This window comes from Heptranchias perlo, chromosome 13, assembly GCF_035084215.1.
Source record: "Heptranchias perlo isolate sHepPer1 chromosome 13, sHepPer1.hap1, whole genome shotgun sequence".
In the NCBI taxonomy this organism is placed as follows: domain Eukaryota; kingdom Metazoa; phylum Chordata; class Chondrichthyes; order Hexanchiformes; family Hexanchidae; genus Heptranchias; species Heptranchias perlo.
In genome coordinates, this window is record NC_090337.1 from 11,767,767 (window position 1) to 11,791,363 (window position 23,597).

Genomic DNA, 23,597 nt, shown 5'->3' on the forward strand with positions numbered 1-23,597 from the left:
AGCTACAATACAACAATGAGCAATCTCTGTTTGATCCTGGGGCGCACTACAATCACTTAGATATTGGTAAAGACACACTCCAGGTCCTAGGGAATGGTCTGTGGCACTGAACCCAAGGAAAATATCTGGTGTGTAAAATAAAAAACACAAAATAACAACTTCAACAAATTATTCACTAGTCTAACCTATTAACTGCATCAAAAATTTGCAGTTCAAGAGTAATTCATCAGCTGTGATTTCAACGGAAAGAAAATCCAACAGGTTCGACAATGGGTGGACCATCTGTTCCACCAGGTTACCCCATTACGAAAGTTCCAGGACTGAAAGGTTACGTATTCTCCTCTTAGTCCAAAGAAAAGATTGACAAAAGGGCCCAAATATTACTGGGAGATGCTGAACACCATTGCCACATCTCCTGTGTGTTGAACAGTATCCCTATTTCTTATCCTACAGGCTAAAAACAGGAAATAGTAACTTCCTCAAAAATATTACTGCTGACTAACATTTCTGACATCAGCCAACGGTGACAGAAGTAACAACTGGCATCTGCTTGTTCATCTTCACAGTTACTCTACATATCACAAAATGAACGTAACGCCTTCAATGAAGGGCTTGGACCTACTTTCTTCTACTTAAGATACAGCTTCATCAGTTTTAGGTCGACTTACACATGTTGGAATTGTGCGCTGACATAAGATAGAGTTACTGAAAGGATCGGCTGGAAAGTTTTGTGGGAAGGACCAAGATCTGAAGGTGATCCAAGTAAGTGCTCATTTTTCGATTTTTTAAAAAAATAAAACGTTAAAACTGGGGATGTTCATTGGTACCATTGTAATAGTACAGGGCCAAAGTTAGAAAGAATAGGAGAGAATGCAAAAACACAATGGGGTCAATTTTCAACTTGTTGAGGTGTAAAACAAACCAATGCAAATGAAAATCGGGCGGTTTCCATAAAGGGCAGAGCCTGTTTTACGCCAAGGCAGTAAGTTGAAAATCTACCCCAGTATGTTGGAAATAGAGGTCAGTCAGTTTCTGAAAGCGAAAGGCAAGTTAATACTTGTGGTGGAAGTACTAGTCAGAATTCCTGACACAGTCGTTCAAAGAATGCAAAAGATGGATTATGCAAGGAAGCAGTTCTACGGTTTTGAGGTCGTAAGAAGTAATGTCTTTATGAAAAGATGTAAGGAGTCGCACAACATCAGGTTATAGTCCAACAGCTTTATTTGAAATCACAGGCTTACGGAGCTTTGCTCCTTCGTCAGGTGAAGCTCCGAAAGCTTGTGATTTCAAATAAAGCTGTTGGACTATAACCTGGTGCTGTGCGACTCCTTACATTTGTCCACCCCAGTCCATCACCGGCATCTCCACTTTATGAAAAGACTTGGTGACATCAATTCGGATGTGAATACACAACAAAAACAAATTTCAAGGTCTGACAATTGAATTGCAGGATTATTCAAGCAGTAGAGAAAACAAGAGTTGCAGTTCCAGATAAGAGTTAAATCCAAAGAATGGGAGCGCATGAATGTGAAAAAACAAAAGATCGGTCTATGGATTCACTAGATTTCGTTTTGATGCTTAAAATATGGATGAACTCTATTCTGACGTATTTGAGCCCTGTTTGCCTGTAATTCTATATTGCATTAATCTTGGACCTTCCGGATTAAGGGGGTGGGTAGCCGAGGCACACATGCCAGGAGAGGAAAGGTTCAATCTCCAAATACTGGAACTCATCTGATGCAACGGTGTAGATGCTATAACCGACCTCAGGACCTCTGGGCTGGGGTGGGGGAGAAGAGAGAAGCAGACAAGGTTGCCACTTCTGAGAATTGGGCGAGGTGCCAGAGAACATTTGGGAAAGAGTGGAGAAAACTGGCAGAAAAAAGCAGCAAAAAACAGGGTGATGGAAACAGCAGCCCGGTAATGCACCAATGCAGGCACCAATACGTGGAGGGACACAAGGTTTAACTCCAATTCCTCGAGGTCCCTAAGCTGGAGAAGACAGATAACCTCCCACAGAGAGGGTGCAAACAGCAACGACATGAGAAAAAATCCCAGTGGTGGAGAGCTGTTGGGAACCATAGGTCCAAAGACACCTTAGTTGACAAATTTTTCATATACTGTAACACAAAGTTATTTTCCGAAAAATCTTTCCAATTTCAACATGTTTTTTTCTTCCCTATTTGGAGAAAAGTACAGAAATGAATACGAGCACAGATTCTCCCAACACCACCAACTGCAGAGACTTGCGCAATCCCACAGTGACAAAGGCGGTCCTTCCACTCTGAGCATAATATTCCTCGGCCTGATCAGTTTTGACAGGTATCTGAAAATTGTACAGCCCAGTAAAAGACTCACTGTGCAAAAGGTCACATTTGCCAAGGTCATATGTGCGAGTTGCTGGGTCCTCATGACGGGCTTTGCGCTACCAAGCATCATTTTGACAAACAAAATCCCAACAGAGAAAACTGCGGCACGGTGTCTGCAGTTGAAAAGTAAACTGGGTGTAACTTGGCACCATTTTATAGTTTTAAAATGCAAAGTTATTTTCTGGATCACTTTTGTGTTGCTCATTGTGTGTTATTCGGCCATCGTAAAAAAAATATATTGGTCCGACCAAAAATTCCAAAAGGATTCCAGCAATGTGAAAAAGAAAGCTAATCGTAACATATTCAGCATCATAGCCGTCTTCATCATCTGCTTTGTGCCGTATCAATTCATCAGACTCCCGTACGATAACAGCCGACTAGATAAGAGAAACTGTACAACATACAATATACTGCATTATGCAAAGGAGGCCACACTGCTACTGTGCGCATGTAACATTTGGCTTGATCCAGTCCTCTACCTCCTGCTGTGCAAATCATTCACTAAGCTGCTATTTAAAAAGATGCAAGTGCAACGATACCTTGGTATAGAAATGTCTAAGGACAGACACAAGAAATCACTGTCAAATGAGACGTGCACATAATAATCCAGCTCCAACAAACCCAAATCGCAACAAGCTGCTATTTAAAAATACGTGAGTACAAAGAAGCTTCATTGCAGATCTGTCTGAAGTGAGAAGCAAGAAATTGCTGCCAAATAACATGTCCAATTGATCTCCCAGCTCCAACAAACCACTGGTCTCCAAGTTGCTTTTGATATAAAAACTCCCTCAACCAAATCATTAGCTTCTACTACAAATGCTAAGCCAACTATTTACTGCACCATACCTACATGCCTGCAGCAAAGTGTCATCACAACCTCCATCAAAAACCTCAACTTGGGTTGAAACAGTTGGCTTTCCGACATGAAAGTGTTGCGTACCTCTCTACCCATCCAGAAGGGTCAATTTTCTTTCCCTTAAAGTGTTCTAGCAATAGCTTGTAGTTTACTTTCATGAATTTTCAACACCTGAACAGATGTCATGTGCTTTGTCATTCCTTCCCTGTTCTTTTTAAGAAAAAGAGATGAACATGAATGTGGATAAAAGTAATTTGGTCACGAAGTGTGAAAAACATAACCTTTAAATTGGCCACAGTACCACCTCCAGGTTGCTATGTAGTGCCGTTTGCAATTGTTTCATCTGCACACCTTCCATATTGTAAAGCTAAGTGGTAAGCCACTTAGCACTCTCACCCGAGTCAGACGATTGTGGGTTCATGCTCCACTCCAGAGGCTTGAGCCCATAAACTGAGCTGACTCTTCAGTGCAGTCCTGAGGGAATGCTGCACTGTCGGAGGTGCCATCTTTCAGGGGAGATGTTAAACTGAGGCCCCATCTTCCATCTCTGCTGCACACAAGAGATCCCATGTCACTATCTGAAGAAGAGCAGTCGAGTTGCCCCGTGTGTCCTGCCCAATATTTATCCCTCATCCAATACCCTAAACAGATGATCTGGTCATTTAGCTCATGGCTCTTTATGGGACCATACTGTGCCCAAATTGGCTATCACGTTACCCCACATTACAACAGTACTGAATTGGTTTTGAAGCACTTTGGAACAACCTGAGGTCGTGAAGTGGTCAGCTGGGTGGCAGATACAATTTAATGCAGAAAAAAAAATGAAATAGTACCATTTAGGAAAAACCATGAAAGGAAATATAACTCAAAAGCCCTTAACAGAGTGGAACAGAGAGATCCAGGGACATAGAGCCAGGGTCCAGGGATATATAAAAGTTAAAGATATTGGTTAGGCCGCAGTTGGAGCACTGCATGCAATTTTAGGTGCCCAATTATAGGATGATCATTAGGGTTATAGAAAATATACAACAAAGATTCACTTACATTAAGATTCAAACAATTAGGGCTTTTATCATTGCAACAAAAGTTAAGGGGGCTGGGATCTTTCACAAGTCTCAAGAGTATTCAGAAGGTAAATAGTGATAGATTATTTCTACCGTTTGCCAAATTGGTAACAAAGGGACTTAGACTCAGGAATTTCACGAGAAGAATGAAGGAGGAAGTTAGAAGAATTTTTTCACACAGGGTTATTAGAACACGCTTTATACAGTGGAAATTGAGGCAGAAACTCTTATTTGAAATTTTGGATACACTCAATAAGTCAGACAGCATTTGTCCAGGACACACAAGTTGATGTTCGGATCGTGAACCCTTCCTCTGTTCTGTCAGGTGCTGTCAGGAGCGGAGTGCTTTCTGGTTTTGTTTCAGTTTTCCAGCATCTGCAGTATTTTGCTTTCTGTTCATTATAAAACGTTCTTTATTTGCACAGCTCGGTGTCTACCACATGCGGAATCCCATCATCACATTTAAGAGTCTCCAACTCAGCTGGAGAAACCTACACCAATGGCAGAGTTTCTATTTCTGTGTCATGTGGAGTGCACACACATTCTCCATAGGAACACATTCCGCTTGGACAAGTGTTGAGCGCTTAGGTGCTCTTTGGTAGAGCTATGACATGGTTGGCCCCCCAAGTGTGCCAGAGTTATTTAAACTCCAGCAGTACCTAAGATCTTGTAGCTCAGAAGAACGGATTCCTGCTCAGCTTTACACTGATTATCAGGACTATCCTACTCGGCAGTGCTATCTGGAGCTCAGTAAGAAAAATGCCACGTCCCAACAGTTTTGTCCCTCCAGATTAGAAGAAGTGATCCAAACTATCATTTAAAAGAGCATTAGATCAGGATTTGAAAATAAAAAATATCAAAGTATATGGGTACAGGGCAGGGAAATGGGATTACACCAGACAGCTTCCATTCAAGAACCCCAGCGTGATGGGCTGAATTGCCTACTCGTGGCAGTAATTTCTATGAATCTGGAGTAAATGACAAGCTTGCCAGATTAAATGAGCTTGAGCAGGAGACAGTCACTTGTTGTAAGCAACCAATTCTGAGTCCAACATTCACCGTGGAACATTAGCAAATTAATACAAGCACTGCAAAATGGGTTTACACTCGGCTCTATCTATCCACTTTATAACTGTAAACAATTTTACAACACCAAGTTATAGTCCAGCAATTTTATTTTAAATTCACAAGCTTTCGGAGATTTCCTCCTTCCTCAGGCAAATGTTTTAACTAACCAGGGCCAGTTTGCAGGCTCATGCTTAGTTTGACTCATTCACTTACTGTCTGATAATTCTATTGATTCCACTCTCAAAACGTTTCTTGGAAATATATAAGGAACATGCAATTAATTATCCGTTGCTGCAAAAAGATATGCATTAATACACACTGCCTCTCGCTGCACAACCACAACTGGACTAAAGACAAAAACCCAAAGTGAAAATTAATTTTGATTTTGTGACTTAATATAAAAACATTGTAAGGAAATGAAAATCTGATTGCATCTCTTCAACTCTGTGTAGCAGCCTGTGAAATGCGGAAACAGAATAGATCAGTGAGTAAATGCACCACCCAGTGCTGTGTTCAGCTATACAGACCCAGAAGGTCGCAGATTCAACCCTTAAGTCTGTGTTGAATTAGCTGATCTTACCAAAGTAGTTACAATCCAGGGAAGAAAAAAAAATTAGTTAAGAATTCAGATCTCAGTTGCTGTCCAGTGGCCCCTGCTGGAAAACACAGGCAAGGACAGGAATGCTCTGATGTGAGATCTCTCACAGTTGATCGAGGCGGTTAAGTCTCACAGTCTACGCTCACATGAAGGGGCCACTTGGGCCGAGTACCGAATGGCTGCTGGTGCACTTGGAACAAACCTTCAGGCTTCATTCAAATGTTCTCATATTTTTTTCCACAATATTTTGCTCCTATTCTGTAATTGGAAGGAGAGGCAGACTGTATACAAATTTTTTAAAAGTCAGTTTATGAGAAGTGTCGCACCTGATCATACTTTGCCATTCCAACTCGCGGCCTCCATTCTGGCTCATGATTTTGTGATTACATTTCAGTGCAAGTGGTCTTTACAGGCCACCAGGATCAATAACCACACCACTGGCCTGTATGGGTACAGTGAGAGCTCAGCGCACCCACAGCCAGACAAATACAGGTTGCTCACATGCTGTGCGTGCATTTCTAAATCTCATCACCACGTTGCAGATTGGTAGTCTCACCCATGGACACCTTCTCTCGGGTGATATGAAGACCCAGGCCTTGCACCAGTGCACTTGTTTGCTTTGCCATGAAGCTAGACAGAAACTGACTATTTGCCCCCAACCTCTCCCAAAACATATACCCTGCAAATCGATGAGTGGGATTGTGGAGTATCGACAGAATGCAAATCATTTGAAAAATGAAGAACATTCTGCAAAGCAGGTTAATCTACCTTTTTCATTTTACATTCTCGAAGCACACGAAGGGGATACGAAAGCAGTACAGTTTAGGAGAAGGAGACCTTGTGAAAGTGGTATTACACCAGCTGCCTGGATCAATCCACTAAGGTTGTTGGCATATGCTGCAGTTGAGACAATTTAACTAGTCAGCAAATGTGGATTGCACTCTTGCATGTGCCATCAATAGACATCTGGCTGACAGATTATCAAGAAGCAAGTGCAATGATGTTTAACTGGGGCCCGGGCAACCCTCCCTACAGATGGCAGCAGTACAAGATGGGCTCGACCAACCATCCAGCTGTCAACCACGTGATTACCAGTTTAGCTTTTGTCTTTGCCTTTAAAGAAAATAAAGACAAACATATCAAAATGAGGGGCAAGAAAAGACCAGCTGGTCCATTAAGCCTGCCCCACATTATAACTGTCGACAATTTCCAAATTGCAGTACGAAAAGCGAAATATCATGAAGCTCTGCAAGAATCTACATAGTGACGATGGCGTTTCCGCTCAGTCTTGTATGGCAGTGAACAAGAGAAATGGGACAATTTCTTGACCCAAATCAACGTCAGGTAAAAACTATGAGCGAATCCACAGACTTGGACAGAATGCCAAATTAAATACAGCTGTTTGCAATTCACTAATTCTGCACGCCAAAACTAACGCTAACATTCCAATTTTCCAAGTAACAAATTTAAGCCACACAAAGAGATTCAAATGTGGGTACAATTTATGAAAAACTAAATTGGACAATTTCCAATTTGCTTGCATAAAATTGAACACCAAATGCTCCGGCAACCTGTTGAGACCAGTCCCCTGCAGGTGGGAACCATATATTGTCACAGATGTAACTATTACCGGTGTTTTTTGCGGGATAACCTCTTGAAGAAGCTCTCCCGCACAACGTTGTCACCATGGGAGATCTCCACAGTGCTGAAGCATTAAAAGGGTGATCGAGGGGCAAAGGGAAACCTGGGGAAAAAGCACAGCTGCAGAGGCAAAACATAACAGTACGAAATTCCATCAGTACTTCAACATTAAAAGTTCGGTCAGAGAAAAGGTGAGAACCACGAAAGACAAAAAACAGGTTTGAAACAGAGGATGACCACAAGATAATGAATATTCTGAATAATTACTTTCTCAGTTATTCACAAGAGACAACATGAGCAATATGCCCTCAGAGATAACCAAAATGACGCCCGAATTTCATCAATCTTTTGCACTGGTTCTCCAAAATCTCCAGTGGAATCCTCTGCCACTCATTAACATAGCTCCACCCTCCAAGCAAAAGTGCAGATCGTGCAAATTTCCTCAATTTATAACAGTTCTGAATGGGCTGTAAATCTACGCCTAAAATCTTAGCCGCAAAACAACACGTCATATTTCTGGTGTTTTATGACGTTACTTTCAGCAATTTTTTCAAATTTCTCCTCACGGAGACCGAAATGTATTTTCTCTATCTTTGGATGCACCATCATGGCATCAGAATTGTTTGCATTAAAAATCTTATGAAACATTCGGTGCCTAATGTGCATAAATGATGATTTGCTTGATTCAAACTTTAATTTTCATCAGGTACTTGAAGAAGGAATATGTTGTAAGTTTCAGGTGACTCTTTACGCTGATTTCCACTTGTTTTACACCAGTTTTTACATTCCAGTTCATAATAATCAAAATCTCAGGAAATTTCAGCACAATTCACCGACAAGATGATTGGTGGAAATTTCAGTGTAACTTACCAGTTACGCTGTTTCAGGAAATTCCGGGCCAAAGTGAGAATTAGCCTATCAATAGTAATCTAGTAAACAGCAGTCATCGTGGATTCAGAAGGGGAAGTTCTTCTCTAACCAACCTGCTTAACTTGTTTGAGGAAGCAACAACCCAAATTTCTTCATGTGCTAGCCCTGGATTTGTCTTGTGCCTCTTTTTTAAAAAAATCTCATTTTAATTGTTTTTTCTCAACTCATTCAAGTAATTCCAGTTTTCATTTGATCACCATTTCTTCGTGGGCATATGTCTAGTCTTAACACAAATCATCTCTTGTTTGAACATTTCCCATTATTTATCCACTGGCTCATCTGCCCATTTTTCTTCCCAATAACTTTTTGAAGTGAAGAGGATCCTAACTTTACTTAATATAGTGTGCCGATCCAATCAATGCCATACATAGAGTTAATGTGATCCCTCTGAAACACTAAGCAGAAACAAACTACTTATGTTCTTATGATTGTCATATTGATCATAAGAAATAGGCCATATGACCCCTCGAGCCTGCTCCGCAATTCAATAAGATCATGGCTGATCTTTGGCCTCAGCTCCACTTTCCCACTCGATCCTCATATCTCTTGATTACCTTAGAGTCCAAAAATCTATTGATCTCAGCCTACTCAATGACTGAGCATCCACAGGCCTCTGGAGGAGAGAATTCCAAAGATTCACAACCCTCTGAGAGTGAAGAAATTCCTCCTGATCTCAGTCCTAAATCACCGACCCCTTATCCTGAGTCTATGCACCCTAGTTCGAGATTCTCCAGCTCCAGAATCTGTGTTTCAATAAATACTGGGTTTCGAATTTACTTAGAAACATAAACGTGCAGAAATAGGAACAAAAAAAACAAGATAAAACCACAGACTAGTCTGGTGGGTTAACACATTTCGCCTACATTTTTGATCTTAGAATGTCCCCAACATCTGCACTTTCACTTCTTCGATCTGGGTTCAACTCAATCCGAGATTGATGGTATCAAAATTTCCCACTCTCTTTAAGCTGTCAGGATCCCATGTGACATGTTTGTAAGAGCCTCAGTCCAAAGTTCGTGAGAAAATTTATCTGCACCGAGAGCTGGTCATCAATAGTAGATTGTAATTACTATTTCTTGTCTTTCCACTATGATATCTATCTATCCTTTTGACAGCTTTCATATTGTCCTTTACCAACAAGGCTACTTCCTACACCAAGCCTCATGGGTCCATCTTTCAGAAACAATCTACATTGTCTAAATCAATGAATCAAATCATTTTTCCTTGTTTCAATTTCTTTTTTTTTTACACACACACAAGGTGAGGGCAAGACTCCCTTTTTTAAAGTATGTCTTTTCCCCTTCATCATTCTTGAGTGTTCCCATCGCTAGACAGGCGGGCTGCTACTCGGCCTCAGTCTGTCAATGAAACTTGCCACTAAGAGGAAGTTCACAAAAAGGAATTTTGAGGTAACTCTTCCTTAGATTTTATCCCTTGGAAGATCCTCAAACTTTAATTAGTAGCACCCACCACAGCAGGGCTGAGATCGTTAACTCTTTAATGGCTCCTCATAAGTACAAACCTAAACTCTATGGGGCTCATTTTCACCTTCAGAAAACCAGTGAAGCAGATCACCAGCCTAAAGTGGCAGGGGGATGGGAACCGATGCAGGAAGTCAGTGGGAAGTAAAGTGGTGACAGAAACAAAAGGCAATAAGGGAGAGTGTACAAAACATGACCGGACAGATGGTCTGAGAAAGCAGGGCAAAGACCAAGGGAAGTCTAGATTAAATTGCATTTACTTCAGTGCAAGAAGTCTGATGGGCAAGGTAGATGAACTCAGGGCATGGATGGGTACATGGGACTGGGATGTTATAGCTATTACTGAAACATGGCTAAGGGAGGGGCAGGACTGGCAGCTAAATGTTCCAGGGTACAGATGCTATAGGAAAGATAGAGCAGGAGGTAAGAGAGAAGGGGGAGTTGCGTTCTTGATTAGGGAGAACATCACGGCAGTAGTGAGAGGGGATATATTCGAGGGTTCGCCCACAGAGTCTATATGGGTAGAACTGAAAAATAAGAAGGGAGAGATCACCTTGATAGGATTGTACGACAGACCCCCAAATAGTCAACGGGAAATTGAGGAGCAAATATGTAAGGAGATTACAGACAGCTGCAATAAAAATAGGGTGGTAATAGTAGGGGACTTTAACTTTCCCAACATTGACTGGGACAGCCATAGCATTAGGGGCTTGGATGGAGAGACATTTGTTGAGTGTATTCAGGAGGAATTTCTCATTCAGTATGTGGATGGCCCGACGAGAGAGGGGGCAAAACTTGACCTCCTCTTGGGAAATAAGGAAGGGCAGGTGACAGAAGTGTTAGTGAGGGATCACTTTGGGACCAGTGATCATAATTCCATTAGTTTTAAGATAGCTATGGAGAATGATAGGTCTGGCCCAAAAGTTAAAATTCTAAAGTGGGAAAAGGCCAATTTTAATGGTATAAGACAGGAACTTGCAGAAGTTGATTGGGAGAGTCTGTTGGCAGGCAAAGGGACATCTGGTAAGTGGGAGGCCTTCAAAAGTGTGTTAACCAGGGTTCAGGGTAAGTACATTCCTTATAAAGTGAAGGGCAAGGCTGGTAGAAGTAGGGAACCTTGGATGACTCGGGAGATTGAGGCCCGAGTCAAAAAGAAGGAGGCATATGACATGCATAGACAGCTGGGTAGAAGTGGATCCCTTGAAGAGTATAGAGATTGCCGGAGTAGAGTTAAGAGAGAAATCAGGAGGGCAAAAAGGGGACATGAGATTGCTTTGGCAGATAAGGCAAAGGAGAATCCAAAGTGCTTCTACAAATACATAAGGGGCAAAAGAGTAACTAGGGAGAGAGTAGGGCCTCTTAAGCATCAACAAGGTCATCTTGTGGCGGAACCACAAGAGATGGGCGAGATCCTAAATGAATATTTTGCATCGGTATTTATGGTTGAGAAAGGTATGGATGTTAGGGAACTTGGGGAAATAAATAGTGATGTCTTGAGGAGTGTACATATTACAGAGAGGGAGGTGCTGGAAGTCTTAACGCGCATCAAGGTAGATAAATCTCCGGGACCTGATGAAATGTATCCCAGGACGTTATGGGAGGTTAGGGAGGAAATTGCGGGTCCCCTAGCAGAGATATTTGAATCATCCACCGCTACAGGTGAGGTGCCTGAAGATTGGAGGGTAGCAAATGTTGTGCCTTTGTTTAAGAAGGGCGGCAGGGAAAAGCCTGGGAACTACAGACCGGTGAGCCTGACAACTGTAGTGGGTAAGTTGTTAGAGGGTATTCTGAGAGACAGGATATGCGGGCATTTGGAGAGGCGGGGACTGATTAGGAACAGTCAGCATGGTTTTGGGAGAGGAAATGTCTCACAAATTTGATTGAGTTTTTTGAAGGGGTAACCAAGAAGATAGATGAGGGCTGTGCAGTAGACGTGGTCTACATGGACTTTAGCAAAGCCTTTGACAAGGTACCGCATGGTAGGTTGTTACATAAGGTTAGATCTCACGGGATCCAAGGTGAGGTAGCCAATTGGAAACAAAATTGGATTGACGGCAGAAGACAGAGGGTGGTTGTAGAGGGTTGTTTTTCAAACTGGAGGCCTGTGACCAGCGGTGTGCCTCAGGGATCGGTGCTGGGTCCGCTGTTATTTGTTATTTATATTAATGATTTGGATGAGAATTTAGGAGGCATGGTTAGTAAGTTTGCAGATGACACCAAGATTGGTGGCATTGTGGACAGTGAAAAAGGTTATCTCGGATTGCAACGGGATCTTGATAAATTGGGCCAGTGGGCCGATGAATGGCAGATGAAGTTTAATTTAGATAAATGTGAGGTGATGCATTTTGGTAGATCGAATCGGGCCAGGACCTACTCCGTTAATGGTAGGACGTTGGGGAGAGTTATAGAACAAAGAGATCTAGGAGTACAGGTTCATAGCTCCTTGAAAGTGGAGTTACAGGTGGATCGGGTGGTGAAGAAGGCATTCAGCATGCTTGGTTTCATTGGTCAGAACATTGAATACAGGAGTTGGGATGTCTTGTTGAAGTTGTACAAGACATTAGTTAGGCCACACTTGGAATACTGTGCACAGTTCTGGTCACCTTATTATAGAAAGGATATTATTAAACTAGAAAGAGTGCAGAAAAGATTTACTAGGATGCAACCGGGACTTGATGGTTTGACTTATAGGGCGAGGGTGGATAGACTGAGACTTTTTTCCATGGAGAGTAGGAGGTTGAGGGGTGATCTTATAGAAGTCTATAAAATAATGAGGGGCATAGATAAGGTAGATCGTCAAAATCTTTTCCCAAAGGTCGGGGAGTCTATGACGAGGGGACATAGATTTAAGGTGAGAGGGGAGAGATACAAAAGGGTCCAGAGAGGCAATTTTTTCACTCAAAGGGTGGTGAGTGTCTGGAACGAGCTGCCAGATGCAGTAGTAGAGGCGGGTACAATTTTGTCTTTTAAAAAGCATTTGGACAGTTACATGGGTAAGATGGGTATAGAGGGATATGGGCCAAATGCAGGCAACTGGGAATAGCTTAGTGGTATAAACTGGGCGACATGGACATGTTGGGCCGAAGGGCTTGTTTCCATGTTGTAAACTTCTATGACTCTATTATAGAACCCACTGGATTTTCCAATCCAATGGAAACGAAAATCTGGCAGATTCTATAATGGGCGAGCGATCCACTCAACAGTTCACAGCCCAAGCGGTGAAGGTGAAAATTACCCCTTATGTCGCCATGGCTCAGTTCATTGGTGCTCCAAGGTGTCAGCCATAGCTCAGTGGGAGCACTCTCGCCTCTGAGTAAGACCCACTCCACAGAACGGGGAACTGAGTAGTTCTGTATCAAACTACGACTCCTTTGAATTTTTATTTAATCCTTGTAGTAAATAACCTCTGCTTAACTCCTCTCCTCCCCAATCTATCCCCACCCTATAAATCAGCCAGAATAATCAGGAACTCACAAAGTAAGAATGGGGCAGGTAAATTCACATTCTATCAGAGTATTAATGCACCATAGAACTGCCTGTTGGACTCCTGGAGGATTGAAAATGCTAACATTTTGAGGACTATGACACATTTACAAAAATTCCATTTGACCAGAAGATACTGTTCAATTGTTCTTCAAAAAAAACTCCTCAAACCCTTTCTTTGATGAAAAAGAATTACAGAATGCAGATGTTGCAAAAATTCTATCATAGACATATCATTGAAGTTCCATTGGAAGTTTCACACTTCCACAGCCCACTGTCTTACTCAGGCTCCATCCTTGACGCCTGCTCTTTTATCTTAGTCCAAAGAAAACATTGGCAAAGGGCCCAAGAGTTACACTTTATTGGGGGACACGAAACATCATTGCCACAGCTCCAGTTTGGCTAAAACACCAATGCAGTAGACTTTCAACTTGCTGACTGGGTGTTGCGAATTGGTTGCCTGTTGAAGTGCCCTATCTAAAGATTTAAAATAATAAAGGAAGTAGTAACTTCCTGAAAAGTGCTTCAGCTGAGTAACAGCAACCCAAAGTAATACACAAGTTTGATACAGTTGTCACTTATCATCTGCTTACACATTTTCAGTTACTCCACACACCAGCAAATGGCATCAGACTGTGCAGCGAACTTGCTTCCTTTTATTTAAACTTCAACTCCACCAGCTTTGGATCAACCTGGAGTTAGAGTTGTGTGCTGACAGAATTATCAAAAGGATCATTATCTGGAAAGGTTTGCTGCAAAGATCTGAAGGTGATCCTCGTAAGTCCTCGTTTTGAATTATTTTTATACATAAATTGAGAAAACTACAGATGTTCATTGGTATCACTGCAAAATTACAGGACCAAGGTTAGGAGAGAAGGAGAAAGAAAGTAGAAGAGAAAATAAAAACAACATGCTGAAAATACAGAGCAGATCAGTCAACAATTTTAAAGAGAAAGGCAGGTTAATATTTAGGGTAGAACCTTTCGTCACAACTTCTAACACAATCGTTAGGTTGGTGCAAAGATTGGATTTATAAAGCCTGTAGATTGTAAAAGGAAGGAAAGAATGATGGAGACAAGGAGTTCCACAGATCTGAGGTCCTGTGAAGGGATGTGTTTGAGTAATGTCTTTGTGGGGTTTGAAAAACTAGCATCAACGCTTTATGTGACATATATTAGGATGCAATTATATATAATAAAAATAAAAAGGAAAGGTCTGACAATTGAATTACTGGTTCAGTCAAGGAATAGAGAAAGCAAAAGAAACACCAGTCCAGGTAAGAGTCAGACCGAAACAGGGAGAAAACCCCAATGTGAAGAAACAAAGACGGGTCTGTGGGTTTTCTAGATTTACTTCCATTTTGTTGCTTAAAATGTGGGTTAGGCACACTAATTTTGATCTATTTTGGTATCAAAAGGGGATTTTGAAAACCTGTTTGTATCTTTGCAAATACTGTATTAACGTGGCTCTTGGGCGCTCCTGGTTATGGCAGTGAACAGCTGAGCCACAAAACACCAGCAGAGTAAAGGTTCAAGTTCTCAGCCGACACAAGCCACAGATGTTGTAACTTGTTCAACATCCCTCGACTGGGAGGAGGGGGAAACTGGCCAAGGTTCCCACCTGAGAATTGGGCAAGGTATTCTGCAAGGAATGAACAGAATAAAAGGGGAGAAAACTGATAGAAAAACTAGCAGCAACACAATGGTGCAGTATGTTGGAACACAAGTGCAAGCACGGAAGAAGATTGATCCCCATTCCTCAGGGTGCCTGCACTGAATTACCAGGTACAGGCAGACAGCCATCTTCAAAGAGGACGGAAGCACTGATGCAGTATGACTGCACATTTGGCCATTCTCACACTCACTTCAGTGGGTTTTAAAGGGCAACGCTTTGGAATTCTGTGCGTATTTTCTGGCACAAGATCCTCGCATGAAGTTTTTAAAAAGTGATTACATAAAAAAACAGCCTTCACAATGACCATGGCAAATTAGGGTTTGCTGGTTACATCATTGATGAGAAGGCAGTGCCCTCTGTAGGATTATAGAACAGCAGCACAGAAACCGAACCAACATTCCCTCTTCTAACTAATGTAAGGACTTGTACAACACCAGGTGATCGTCCAATAGTTTTATTTTAAATCACAAGCTTTCGGAGCTTACCTCCTTCGTCAGGTGAGTGAAGGGATTCCAAAAACGCATAGCATATATAGTCAGAGAAAAATGCCTGGTGATTACAGATTCTCTGACTATATATGCTGTGCGTTTTTAGAATCCCTTCACTCACCTGACGAAGGAGGTAAGCTCCGAAAGCTTGTGATTTAAAACAAAACTGTTGGACTATCACCTGGTGTTGTGCAAGTCCTTACATTTGTCCACCCCAGTCCATCACCGGCATCTCCACATCACATCTTCTAACTAATGCAAGATGCTAAATAGGTGAGTGGATTACAAAGCTGTGGTCCAACTGAGGGAATCAAAAGGATATAAAACTGAAAAACCCAAGGTGGCAATTTGTTATGTGAACCCAAAGATTTAGTTACTGCCTCCAATATGATTTATAATGTGGAGATATTATTAAAAGCCTTTCCTGCTGTCTCTAGCATTACGTGACAATGTGTAATTATATCAGAACCCACGAAATCCTGGAACTCCCTACCTAACAGTACTGTTAGGTAGGGAGTTCCAGGATTTTGACCCAGTGACGATGAAGGAACGGCGATATGTTTCCAAGTCGGGATGGTGTGTGACTTGGAGGGGAACGTGCAGGTGGTGTTGTTCCCATGTGCTTGTCCTTCTAGGTGGAAGAGATCGCGGGTTTCAGAGGCACTGTCAAAGAAGCCTTGGCAAGTTCCGGCAGTGCATCCTGTAGATGGTACACACTGCAGCCACGGTGCGCCGGTGGTGAAGGGAGTGAATGTTTAGGGTGGTGGATGGGGTGCCGATCAAGCGGGCTGCTTTATCTTGGATGGTGTCGAGCTTCTTGAGTGTTGTTGGAGCTGCCCCATCCAGCCAAGTGGAGAGTATTCCATCACACTCCTGACTTGTGCCTTGTAGATGGTGGAAAGACTTTGGGGAGTCAGGAGGTGAGTCACTTGCCGCAGAATACCCAGCCTCTGACCTGCTCTCGTAGCCACAGTATTATGTGGCTTGTCCAGTTAAGTTTCTGGTCAATGGTGTCTAATTTCCAGCATGCTATTTTACAAGACATGCAGAAACATTTAATGGGCTATATTTTGCAACTTCCAGATTTTTGACACACTCTAATTGCCTTGCACACTCATCGACTGCTTGGAAATATCAGGAGTCATTCCCTAAAACGTCCATCACTGAAACAAACATATCACTTTTAAGGATTTAATGAACAGCCGTCAACAGGACAAAATGTTGTAGAACATTACAACAGTGACTAAACTTAAAAAAAAAGTACTTCATTTTTTGTGAAGCGCTTTAGGACGTCCTGAGATCATGAAAGGTGCTATATATTGAATTTTTTGAAGCAGTAACAGGGAGGGTCGATGAGGGTAGCGCATTTGATGTGGTCTATATGGATTTTAGCGAGGCTTTTGACAAGGTCCCACATGGCAGACTGGTCAGAAAAGTAAAAGCCCATGGGGTCCAAGGGAAAGTGGCAAGTTGGATATAAAATTGGCTCAGTGGCAGGAAGCAAAGGGTAATGGTCGAAGGGTGTTTTTGTGACCAGAAGGCAGTTTCCAGTGGGGTTCTGCAGGGCTCAGTACTCGGCCCCTTGCTTTTTGTGGTATATATTTATGATTTAGACCGAAATGTAAAGGGCATGATTAAGAAGTTTGCAGATGATACAAAAATTGGCCATGTGGTTGACAGTGAGAAGGAAAGCTGTCGACTGCAGGAGGATATCAATGGACTGGTCAGGAGGGCAGAAAAGTGGCAAATGAAATTCAATCCGGAGAAGTGTGATGCATTTGGGGAGGGCAAACAAGGCAGGGATATACACAATAAATGGGAGGATATTGAGGCGTAGAGCAACAGTGGGACCTTGCAGTGCATGTCCACAGATCCCTGAAGGTAGCAGGACAGGTAGATAAGGTGGTTATAAAGGCGTACGGGATACTTTCCTTTATTAGCCGAGATACAGAATATAAGAGCAGGGAGTTTATGCTAGACCTATATAAAACATTAGTTAGACCACAGCTTGAGTACTGCTTACACTTCTGGTCACCACATTACAGTAAAGATGTAATTGCACTTGAGAGGGTACAGAGGAGATTTATGAGGATGTTGCCAGGACTGGAGAATTTTAGTTATGAGGGAAGATTGGATAGGCAGGGGTTGTTTTCATTGGAACAGAGGAGGCTGTGGGGGGGTTTAATTGAGGTGTATAAGATTATGATGGGCCTCGATAGAGTGGATAGGAAGGATTTATTTCCCTTCGCAGTGACCAGAGGGCATAGATTTAAAGTAATTGGTAGAAGGATTAGAGGGGAGCTGGGGAGAAATTCTTTCAGTGGTGGTGGTCTCGAACTCACTGCCTGAAAGGGTGGTACAGGCAGAAGCCCTCAAATCATTTAAAAAGTACTTGGGTGTGCACTTGAAATGCCATAATCTATAGAGCTATGGACCAATTGCTGGAAAGTGCGATTAAGCTGGATAGCTCTTTTTTGATTCTATAGAAATGCAAGACTTTGTCATTTTCTCCCCCAAGCCCAACTAAACCAAACACACATCCTACCAAAGTACAATTCCAGCCCATCTTCCACAAACTGTTACATTTACCAATATCTGCTGTACCACGTGGTAAGGGCCCAGACACCACACTTTGAGCAGTCACCACAAATTAATCGGCAGTTAATTAATAGAACATTTCTGATTCTAAGTTTTAGGAATATAATTTATGGAGAAAGTTAGGGATATTCAAGTTGTAAATGGTGATTCTCAATATTTAAACTGATCTCAGCAAAATGTTTTGCACTGAATTATTCACACAATATGGCATGCAATTTTAATATTTAACAATTAGGAGCAAACAGAAGTCAAAATTATTTCATACACTATGAACAGACACACCTCGTGTAATTTAATTAATATATTTCTGGATAGAGAAAGGAGTGGAAGCTGTGAAGAGAAAGTTGGTCGTGATGAACTAAAATGCGACAGGCTTGTTGGGCCAAAGGGGATTTCTAGTTCATAAATTTCCTCTGTGCATAAATACCATAGATCGTAAAATCCCAACAATAGCAATTTACATCTAAAAATTATTTTACAATGATTGATCTCAACAATTTCTAAATTTTCTTTCCCTCTTCTCAGAGAAAAATACAGAAATGAATACGAGCACAGATTCTCTCAACACCACCAACTGCAGAGACTTGCGCAACCCCACAGTGACAAAGGCGGTCCTTCCACTCTTGTACTTTTCTGTTTTCATTGGAGGATTACTGCTGAACACACTGGCTGCCTGGATCTTCTGTCATATTCCAAATCAATCCAGCTTTGTGGTTTACCTCAAAAACATCGTGACCGCTGATCTGGTGATGGTCCTTACACTTCCTTTTAAAATACTCTCCGATTCACGCCTTGGGCCCTGGCAGTTGCAAGCATTTGTGTGTCGCTACTCTGCTGTGATCTTCTATAACAGCTTGTACCTGAGCATAATATTCCTCGGCCTGATCAGTTTTGACAGGTATCTGAAAATTGTACAGCCCAGTAAAAGACTCACTGTGCAAAAGGTCACATTTGCCAAGGTCATATGTGCGAGTTGCTGGGTCCTCATGACGTGCTTTGCGCTACCAAGCATCATTTTGACAAACAAAATCCCAACAGAGAAAACTGCGGCACGGTGTCTGCAGTTGAAAAGTAAACTGGGTGTAACTTGGCACCATTTTATAGTTTTAAAATGCAAAGTTATTTTCTGGATCACTTTTGTGTTGCTCATTGTGTGTTATTCGGCCATCGTAAAAAAAATATATTGGTCCGACCAAAAATTCCAAAAGGATTCCAGCAATGTGAAAAAGAAAGCTAATCGTAACATATTCAGCATCATAGCCGTCTTCATCATCTGCTTTGTGCCGTATCAATTCATCAGACTCCCGTACGATAACAGCCGACTAGATAAGAGAAACTGTACAACATACAATATACTGCATTATGCAAAGGAGGCCACACTGCTACTGTGCGCATGTAACATTTGGCTTGATCCAGTCCTCTACCTCCTGCTGTGCAAATCATTCACTAAGCTGCTATTTAAAAAGATGCGAGTGCAACGATACCTTGATATAGAAATGTCTGAAGGCAGAAACAAGAAATCACTGTCAAATGATATGTGCACATAATAATCCAGCTCTAACGAACTCAAATCGCAACAAGATGCTATTTAAAAATGTGAGTACAAAGGAGCTTCATTGCAGATCTGTCTGAAGTGAGAAGCAAGAAATTGCTGCCAAATAACATGTCCAATTGATCTCCCAGCTCCAACAAACCACTGGTCCCCAAGTTGCTTTTGATACAAAAACTCCCTCAACCAAATCATTAGCTTCTACTACAAATGCTAAGCCAACAATTTACTGCACCATACCTACATGCCTGCAGCAAAGTGTCATCACAACCTCCATCAAAAACCTCAACTTGGGTTGAAACAGTTGGCTTTCTGACATGAAAGTGTTGCGTACCTCTCTACCCATCCAGAAGGGTCAATTTTCTTTCCCTTAAAGTGTTCTAGCAATAGCTTGTAGTTTACTTTCATGAATTTTCAACACCTGAACAGATGTCATGTGCTTTGTCATTCCTTCCTTGTTCTTTTTTTCAAGAAAAAGAGATGAACATGAATGAGGATAAAAGTAATCTGGTCACCTTTAAATTGGCCACAGTACCACCTCCAGGTTGCTACGTAGTGCTGTTTGCAATTGTTTCATCTGCACACCTTCCATATTTTAAAGCTAAGTGGTAAGCCACTTAGCACTCTCACCCGAGTCAGAAGGTCGTGGGTTCATGCTCCACTCCAGAGGCATGAGCACATAAACTGAGCTGACTCTTCAGTGCAGTCCTGAGGGAATGCTGCACTGTCGGAGGTGCCATCTTTCAGGGGAGATGTTATACTGAGGCCCCATCTTCCATCTCTGCTGCACACAAGAGATCCCATGTCACTATCTGAAGAAGAGCAGTCGAGTTCCCCCCGGTGTCCTGCCCAATATTTATCCCTCATCCAATACCCTAAACAGATGATCTGGTCATTTAGCTCATGGCTCTTTGTGGGACCATACTGTGCCCAAATTGGCTACTACATTACAACAGTGACCACACTTCAAAAGTACTTAATTGGTTTTGAAGCACTTTGGAACAACCTGAGGTCGTGAAGTGGGCAGCTGGATGGCAGATACAATTTTAGCAGAAAAAAATGAAATAGTACCATTCAGGAAAAACCATGAAAGGAAATATAACTCAAATGGTGAAGTCCTTAACAGAGTGGAACAGAGAGGTCCAGGGACATAGAGCCGAGGTCCAGGGACATATAAAAGTTAAAGATATTGGTTAGGCCGCAGTTGGAGCACTGCATGCAATTTTAGGTGCCCAATTATAGGATGATCATAAAAGTCATCGAAAAAAATACAGCAAAGATTCACTTACATTAAGATTCAAACAATTAGGGCTTTTATCATTGCAACAAAAGTTAAGGGGGCTGGGATCTTTCACAAGTCTCAAGAGTATTCAGAAGGTAAATAGTGATAGATTATTTCTACCGTTTGCCAAATTGGTAACAAGGGGACTTAGACTCAGGAATTTCACGAGAAGAATGAAGGAGGAAGTTAGAAGAATTTTTTCACACAGGTTTATTAGAACACGCTTTATACAGTGGAAATTGAGGCAGAAACTCTTATTGAGTGTATCAAAAATGTTAAACAAGTCAGACAGCATTTGTCCAGGACACACAAGTTGATGTTCGGATCGTGAACCCTTCCTCTGTTCTGTCAGGTGCTGTCAGAAGCTGAGTGCTTCCAAGGTTTTCTGTTTTTGTTTCAGTTTTCCAGCATCTGCAGTATTTTGCTTTCTGTTCATTATAAAACGTTCTTTATTTGCACAGCTCAGTGTCTACCACATGCGGAATCCCATCATCACATTTAAGAGTCTCCAACTCAGCTGGAGAAACCTATACCAATGGCAGAGTTTCTATTTCTGTGTCATGTGGAGTGCACACACATTCTCCATAGGAACACATTCCACTTGGACAAGTGTTGAGCGCTTAGGTGCTCTTTGGTAGAGCTATGACATGGTTGGCCCCCCAAGTGTGCCAGAGTTATTTAAACTCCAGCAGATCTTGTAGCTCAGAAGAACGGATTCCTGCTAAGCTTTACACTGATTATCAGGACTATCCTACTCGGCAGTGCTATCTGGAGCTCAGTAAGAAAAATGCCACGTCCCAACAGTTTTGTCCCTCCAGATTAGAAGAAGTGATCCAAACTATCATTTTAAAAGAGCATTAGATCAGGATTTGAAAATAAAAAATATCAAAGTATATGGGTACAGGGCAGGGAAATGGGATTACACCAAATGAGAATCCCTACGTGGTCAGTTTTCGGTAAAATATTAAGATGCCTACGTGGCAAAGAAGCAGAATGCAAAATGGTTAGAAAGGGTTAATTAGTTAGTAACTGAGATTGGTACAGGTGGCCTGGCCCTCCTGCTGGGCCATATGTTTGCGTAGTCAGCAGGGTTGCATGGTCTTAGCAATGTAGAGTCTTTGATGTGATTCAAGGACTGGTCTGAATGTCTCCATGTTTATGGCAGATCAATATAGGTAACAAGCTTAGCCAAAGTTGAAAGACATTCCAGGTTGGGAGATAAGGAACAGAAGGGACAGGGAAGAACATTCCAAGTTGGAAGGTGAGGAAGTATCCCCTTTGATGTCTAACAGCAGCATGATCAGCACATGGACGATTTATGATTGGCCGGAAATAATGTAACCTCGCATGGCAACCTATGCCCGGCTTATGATTGGTGTTGACCCTCGTTAAGTATGTTCCAACCCTATTGATTTGTATAAAAACGTGTGGATTTCTGTATGTTTTTGTTCTTGCTCTGCCAGCATAGAGGGACTCTATCAGGAGTCCAAATCAATGCTGCAGACTAAGAACCCTGCTATTAAAGTTGTGCTGAACTTTAAAATGTATTCGACTTCAGTTTTTACTGAACCAGACTGAGGGGAAAGAATCCGGATCGTCACAGACAGCTTCCATTCAAGAACTAACCCCAGCGTGATGGGCTGAATTGCCTACTCGTGGCAGTAATTTCTATGAATCTAGAGTAAATGACAAGCTTGCCAGATTAAATGAGCTTGAGCAGGAGACAGTCACTTGTTGTAAGCAACCAATTCTGAGTCCAACATTCACCGTGGAACATTAGCAAATTAATACAAGCACTGCAAAATGGGTTTACACTCGGCTCTATCTATCCACTTTATAACTAACCAGGGCCAGTTTGCAGGCTCATGCTTAGTTTGACTCATTCACTTACTGTCTGATAATTCTATTGATTCCACTCTCAAAACGTTTCTTGGAAATATATAAGGAACATGCAATTAATTATCCGTTGCTGCAAAAAGATATGCATTAATACACACTGCCTCTCGCTGCACAACCACAACTGGACTAAAGACAAAAACCCAAAGTGAAAATTAATTTTGATTTTGTGACTTAATATAAAAACATTGTAAGGAAATGAAAATCTGATTGCATCTCTTCAACTCTGTGTAGCAGCCTGTGAAATGCGGAAACAGAATAGATCAGTGAGTAAATGCACCACCCAGTGCTGTGTTCAGCTATACAGACCCAGAAGGTCGCAGATTCAACCCTTAAGTCTGTGTTGAATTAGCTGATCTTACCAAAGTAGTTACAATCCAGGGAAGAAAAAAAAATTAGTTAAGAATTCAGATCTCAGTTGCTGTCCAGTGGCCCCTGCTGGAAAACACAGGCAAGGACAGGAATGCTCTGATGTGAGAGATGTGAGATCTCTCACAGTTGATCGAGGCGGTTAAGTCTCACAGTCTACGCTCACATGAAGGGGCCACTTGGGCCGAGTACCGAATGGCTGCTGGTGCACTTGGAACAAACCTTCAGGCTTCATTCAAATGTTCTCATAT

General features: G+C 41.9%; 3 protein-coding genes across 8 annotated transcripts in view; 2 read left to right on the forward strand and 1 right to left on the reverse strand.

Annotated features, from left to right (window-relative positions):
* LOC137331279 (mediator of RNA polymerase II transcription subunit 12-like protein) overlaps positions 1–23,597 on the reverse strand; it is a 482,895-nt gene that overhangs the window by 222,226 nt on the left and 237,072 nt on the right. The gene's annotated exons all lie outside the window — the stretch shown is intronic.
* Positions 2,165–2,971, forward strand: LOC137331202 (P2Y purinoceptor 14-like). Its single transcript, XM_067994814.1, has one exon. It carries the CDS (start codon positions 2,165–2,167, stop codon positions 2,969–2,971), a length of 807 nt encoding a protein of 268 aa, XP_067850915.1.
* On the forward strand, positions 14,188–22,546 carry LOC137331007 (P2Y purinoceptor 14-like). The gene is made up of 2 exons (XM_067994598.1): positions 14,188–14,267; positions 18,776–22,546. The coding sequence occupies exon 2, from the start codon at positions 18,790–18,792 to the stop codon at positions 19,795–19,797; it is 1,008 nt and encodes a 335-aa protein (XP_067850699.1). The 5' UTR covers positions 14,188–14,267; positions 18,776–18,789; the 3' UTR covers positions 19,798–22,546.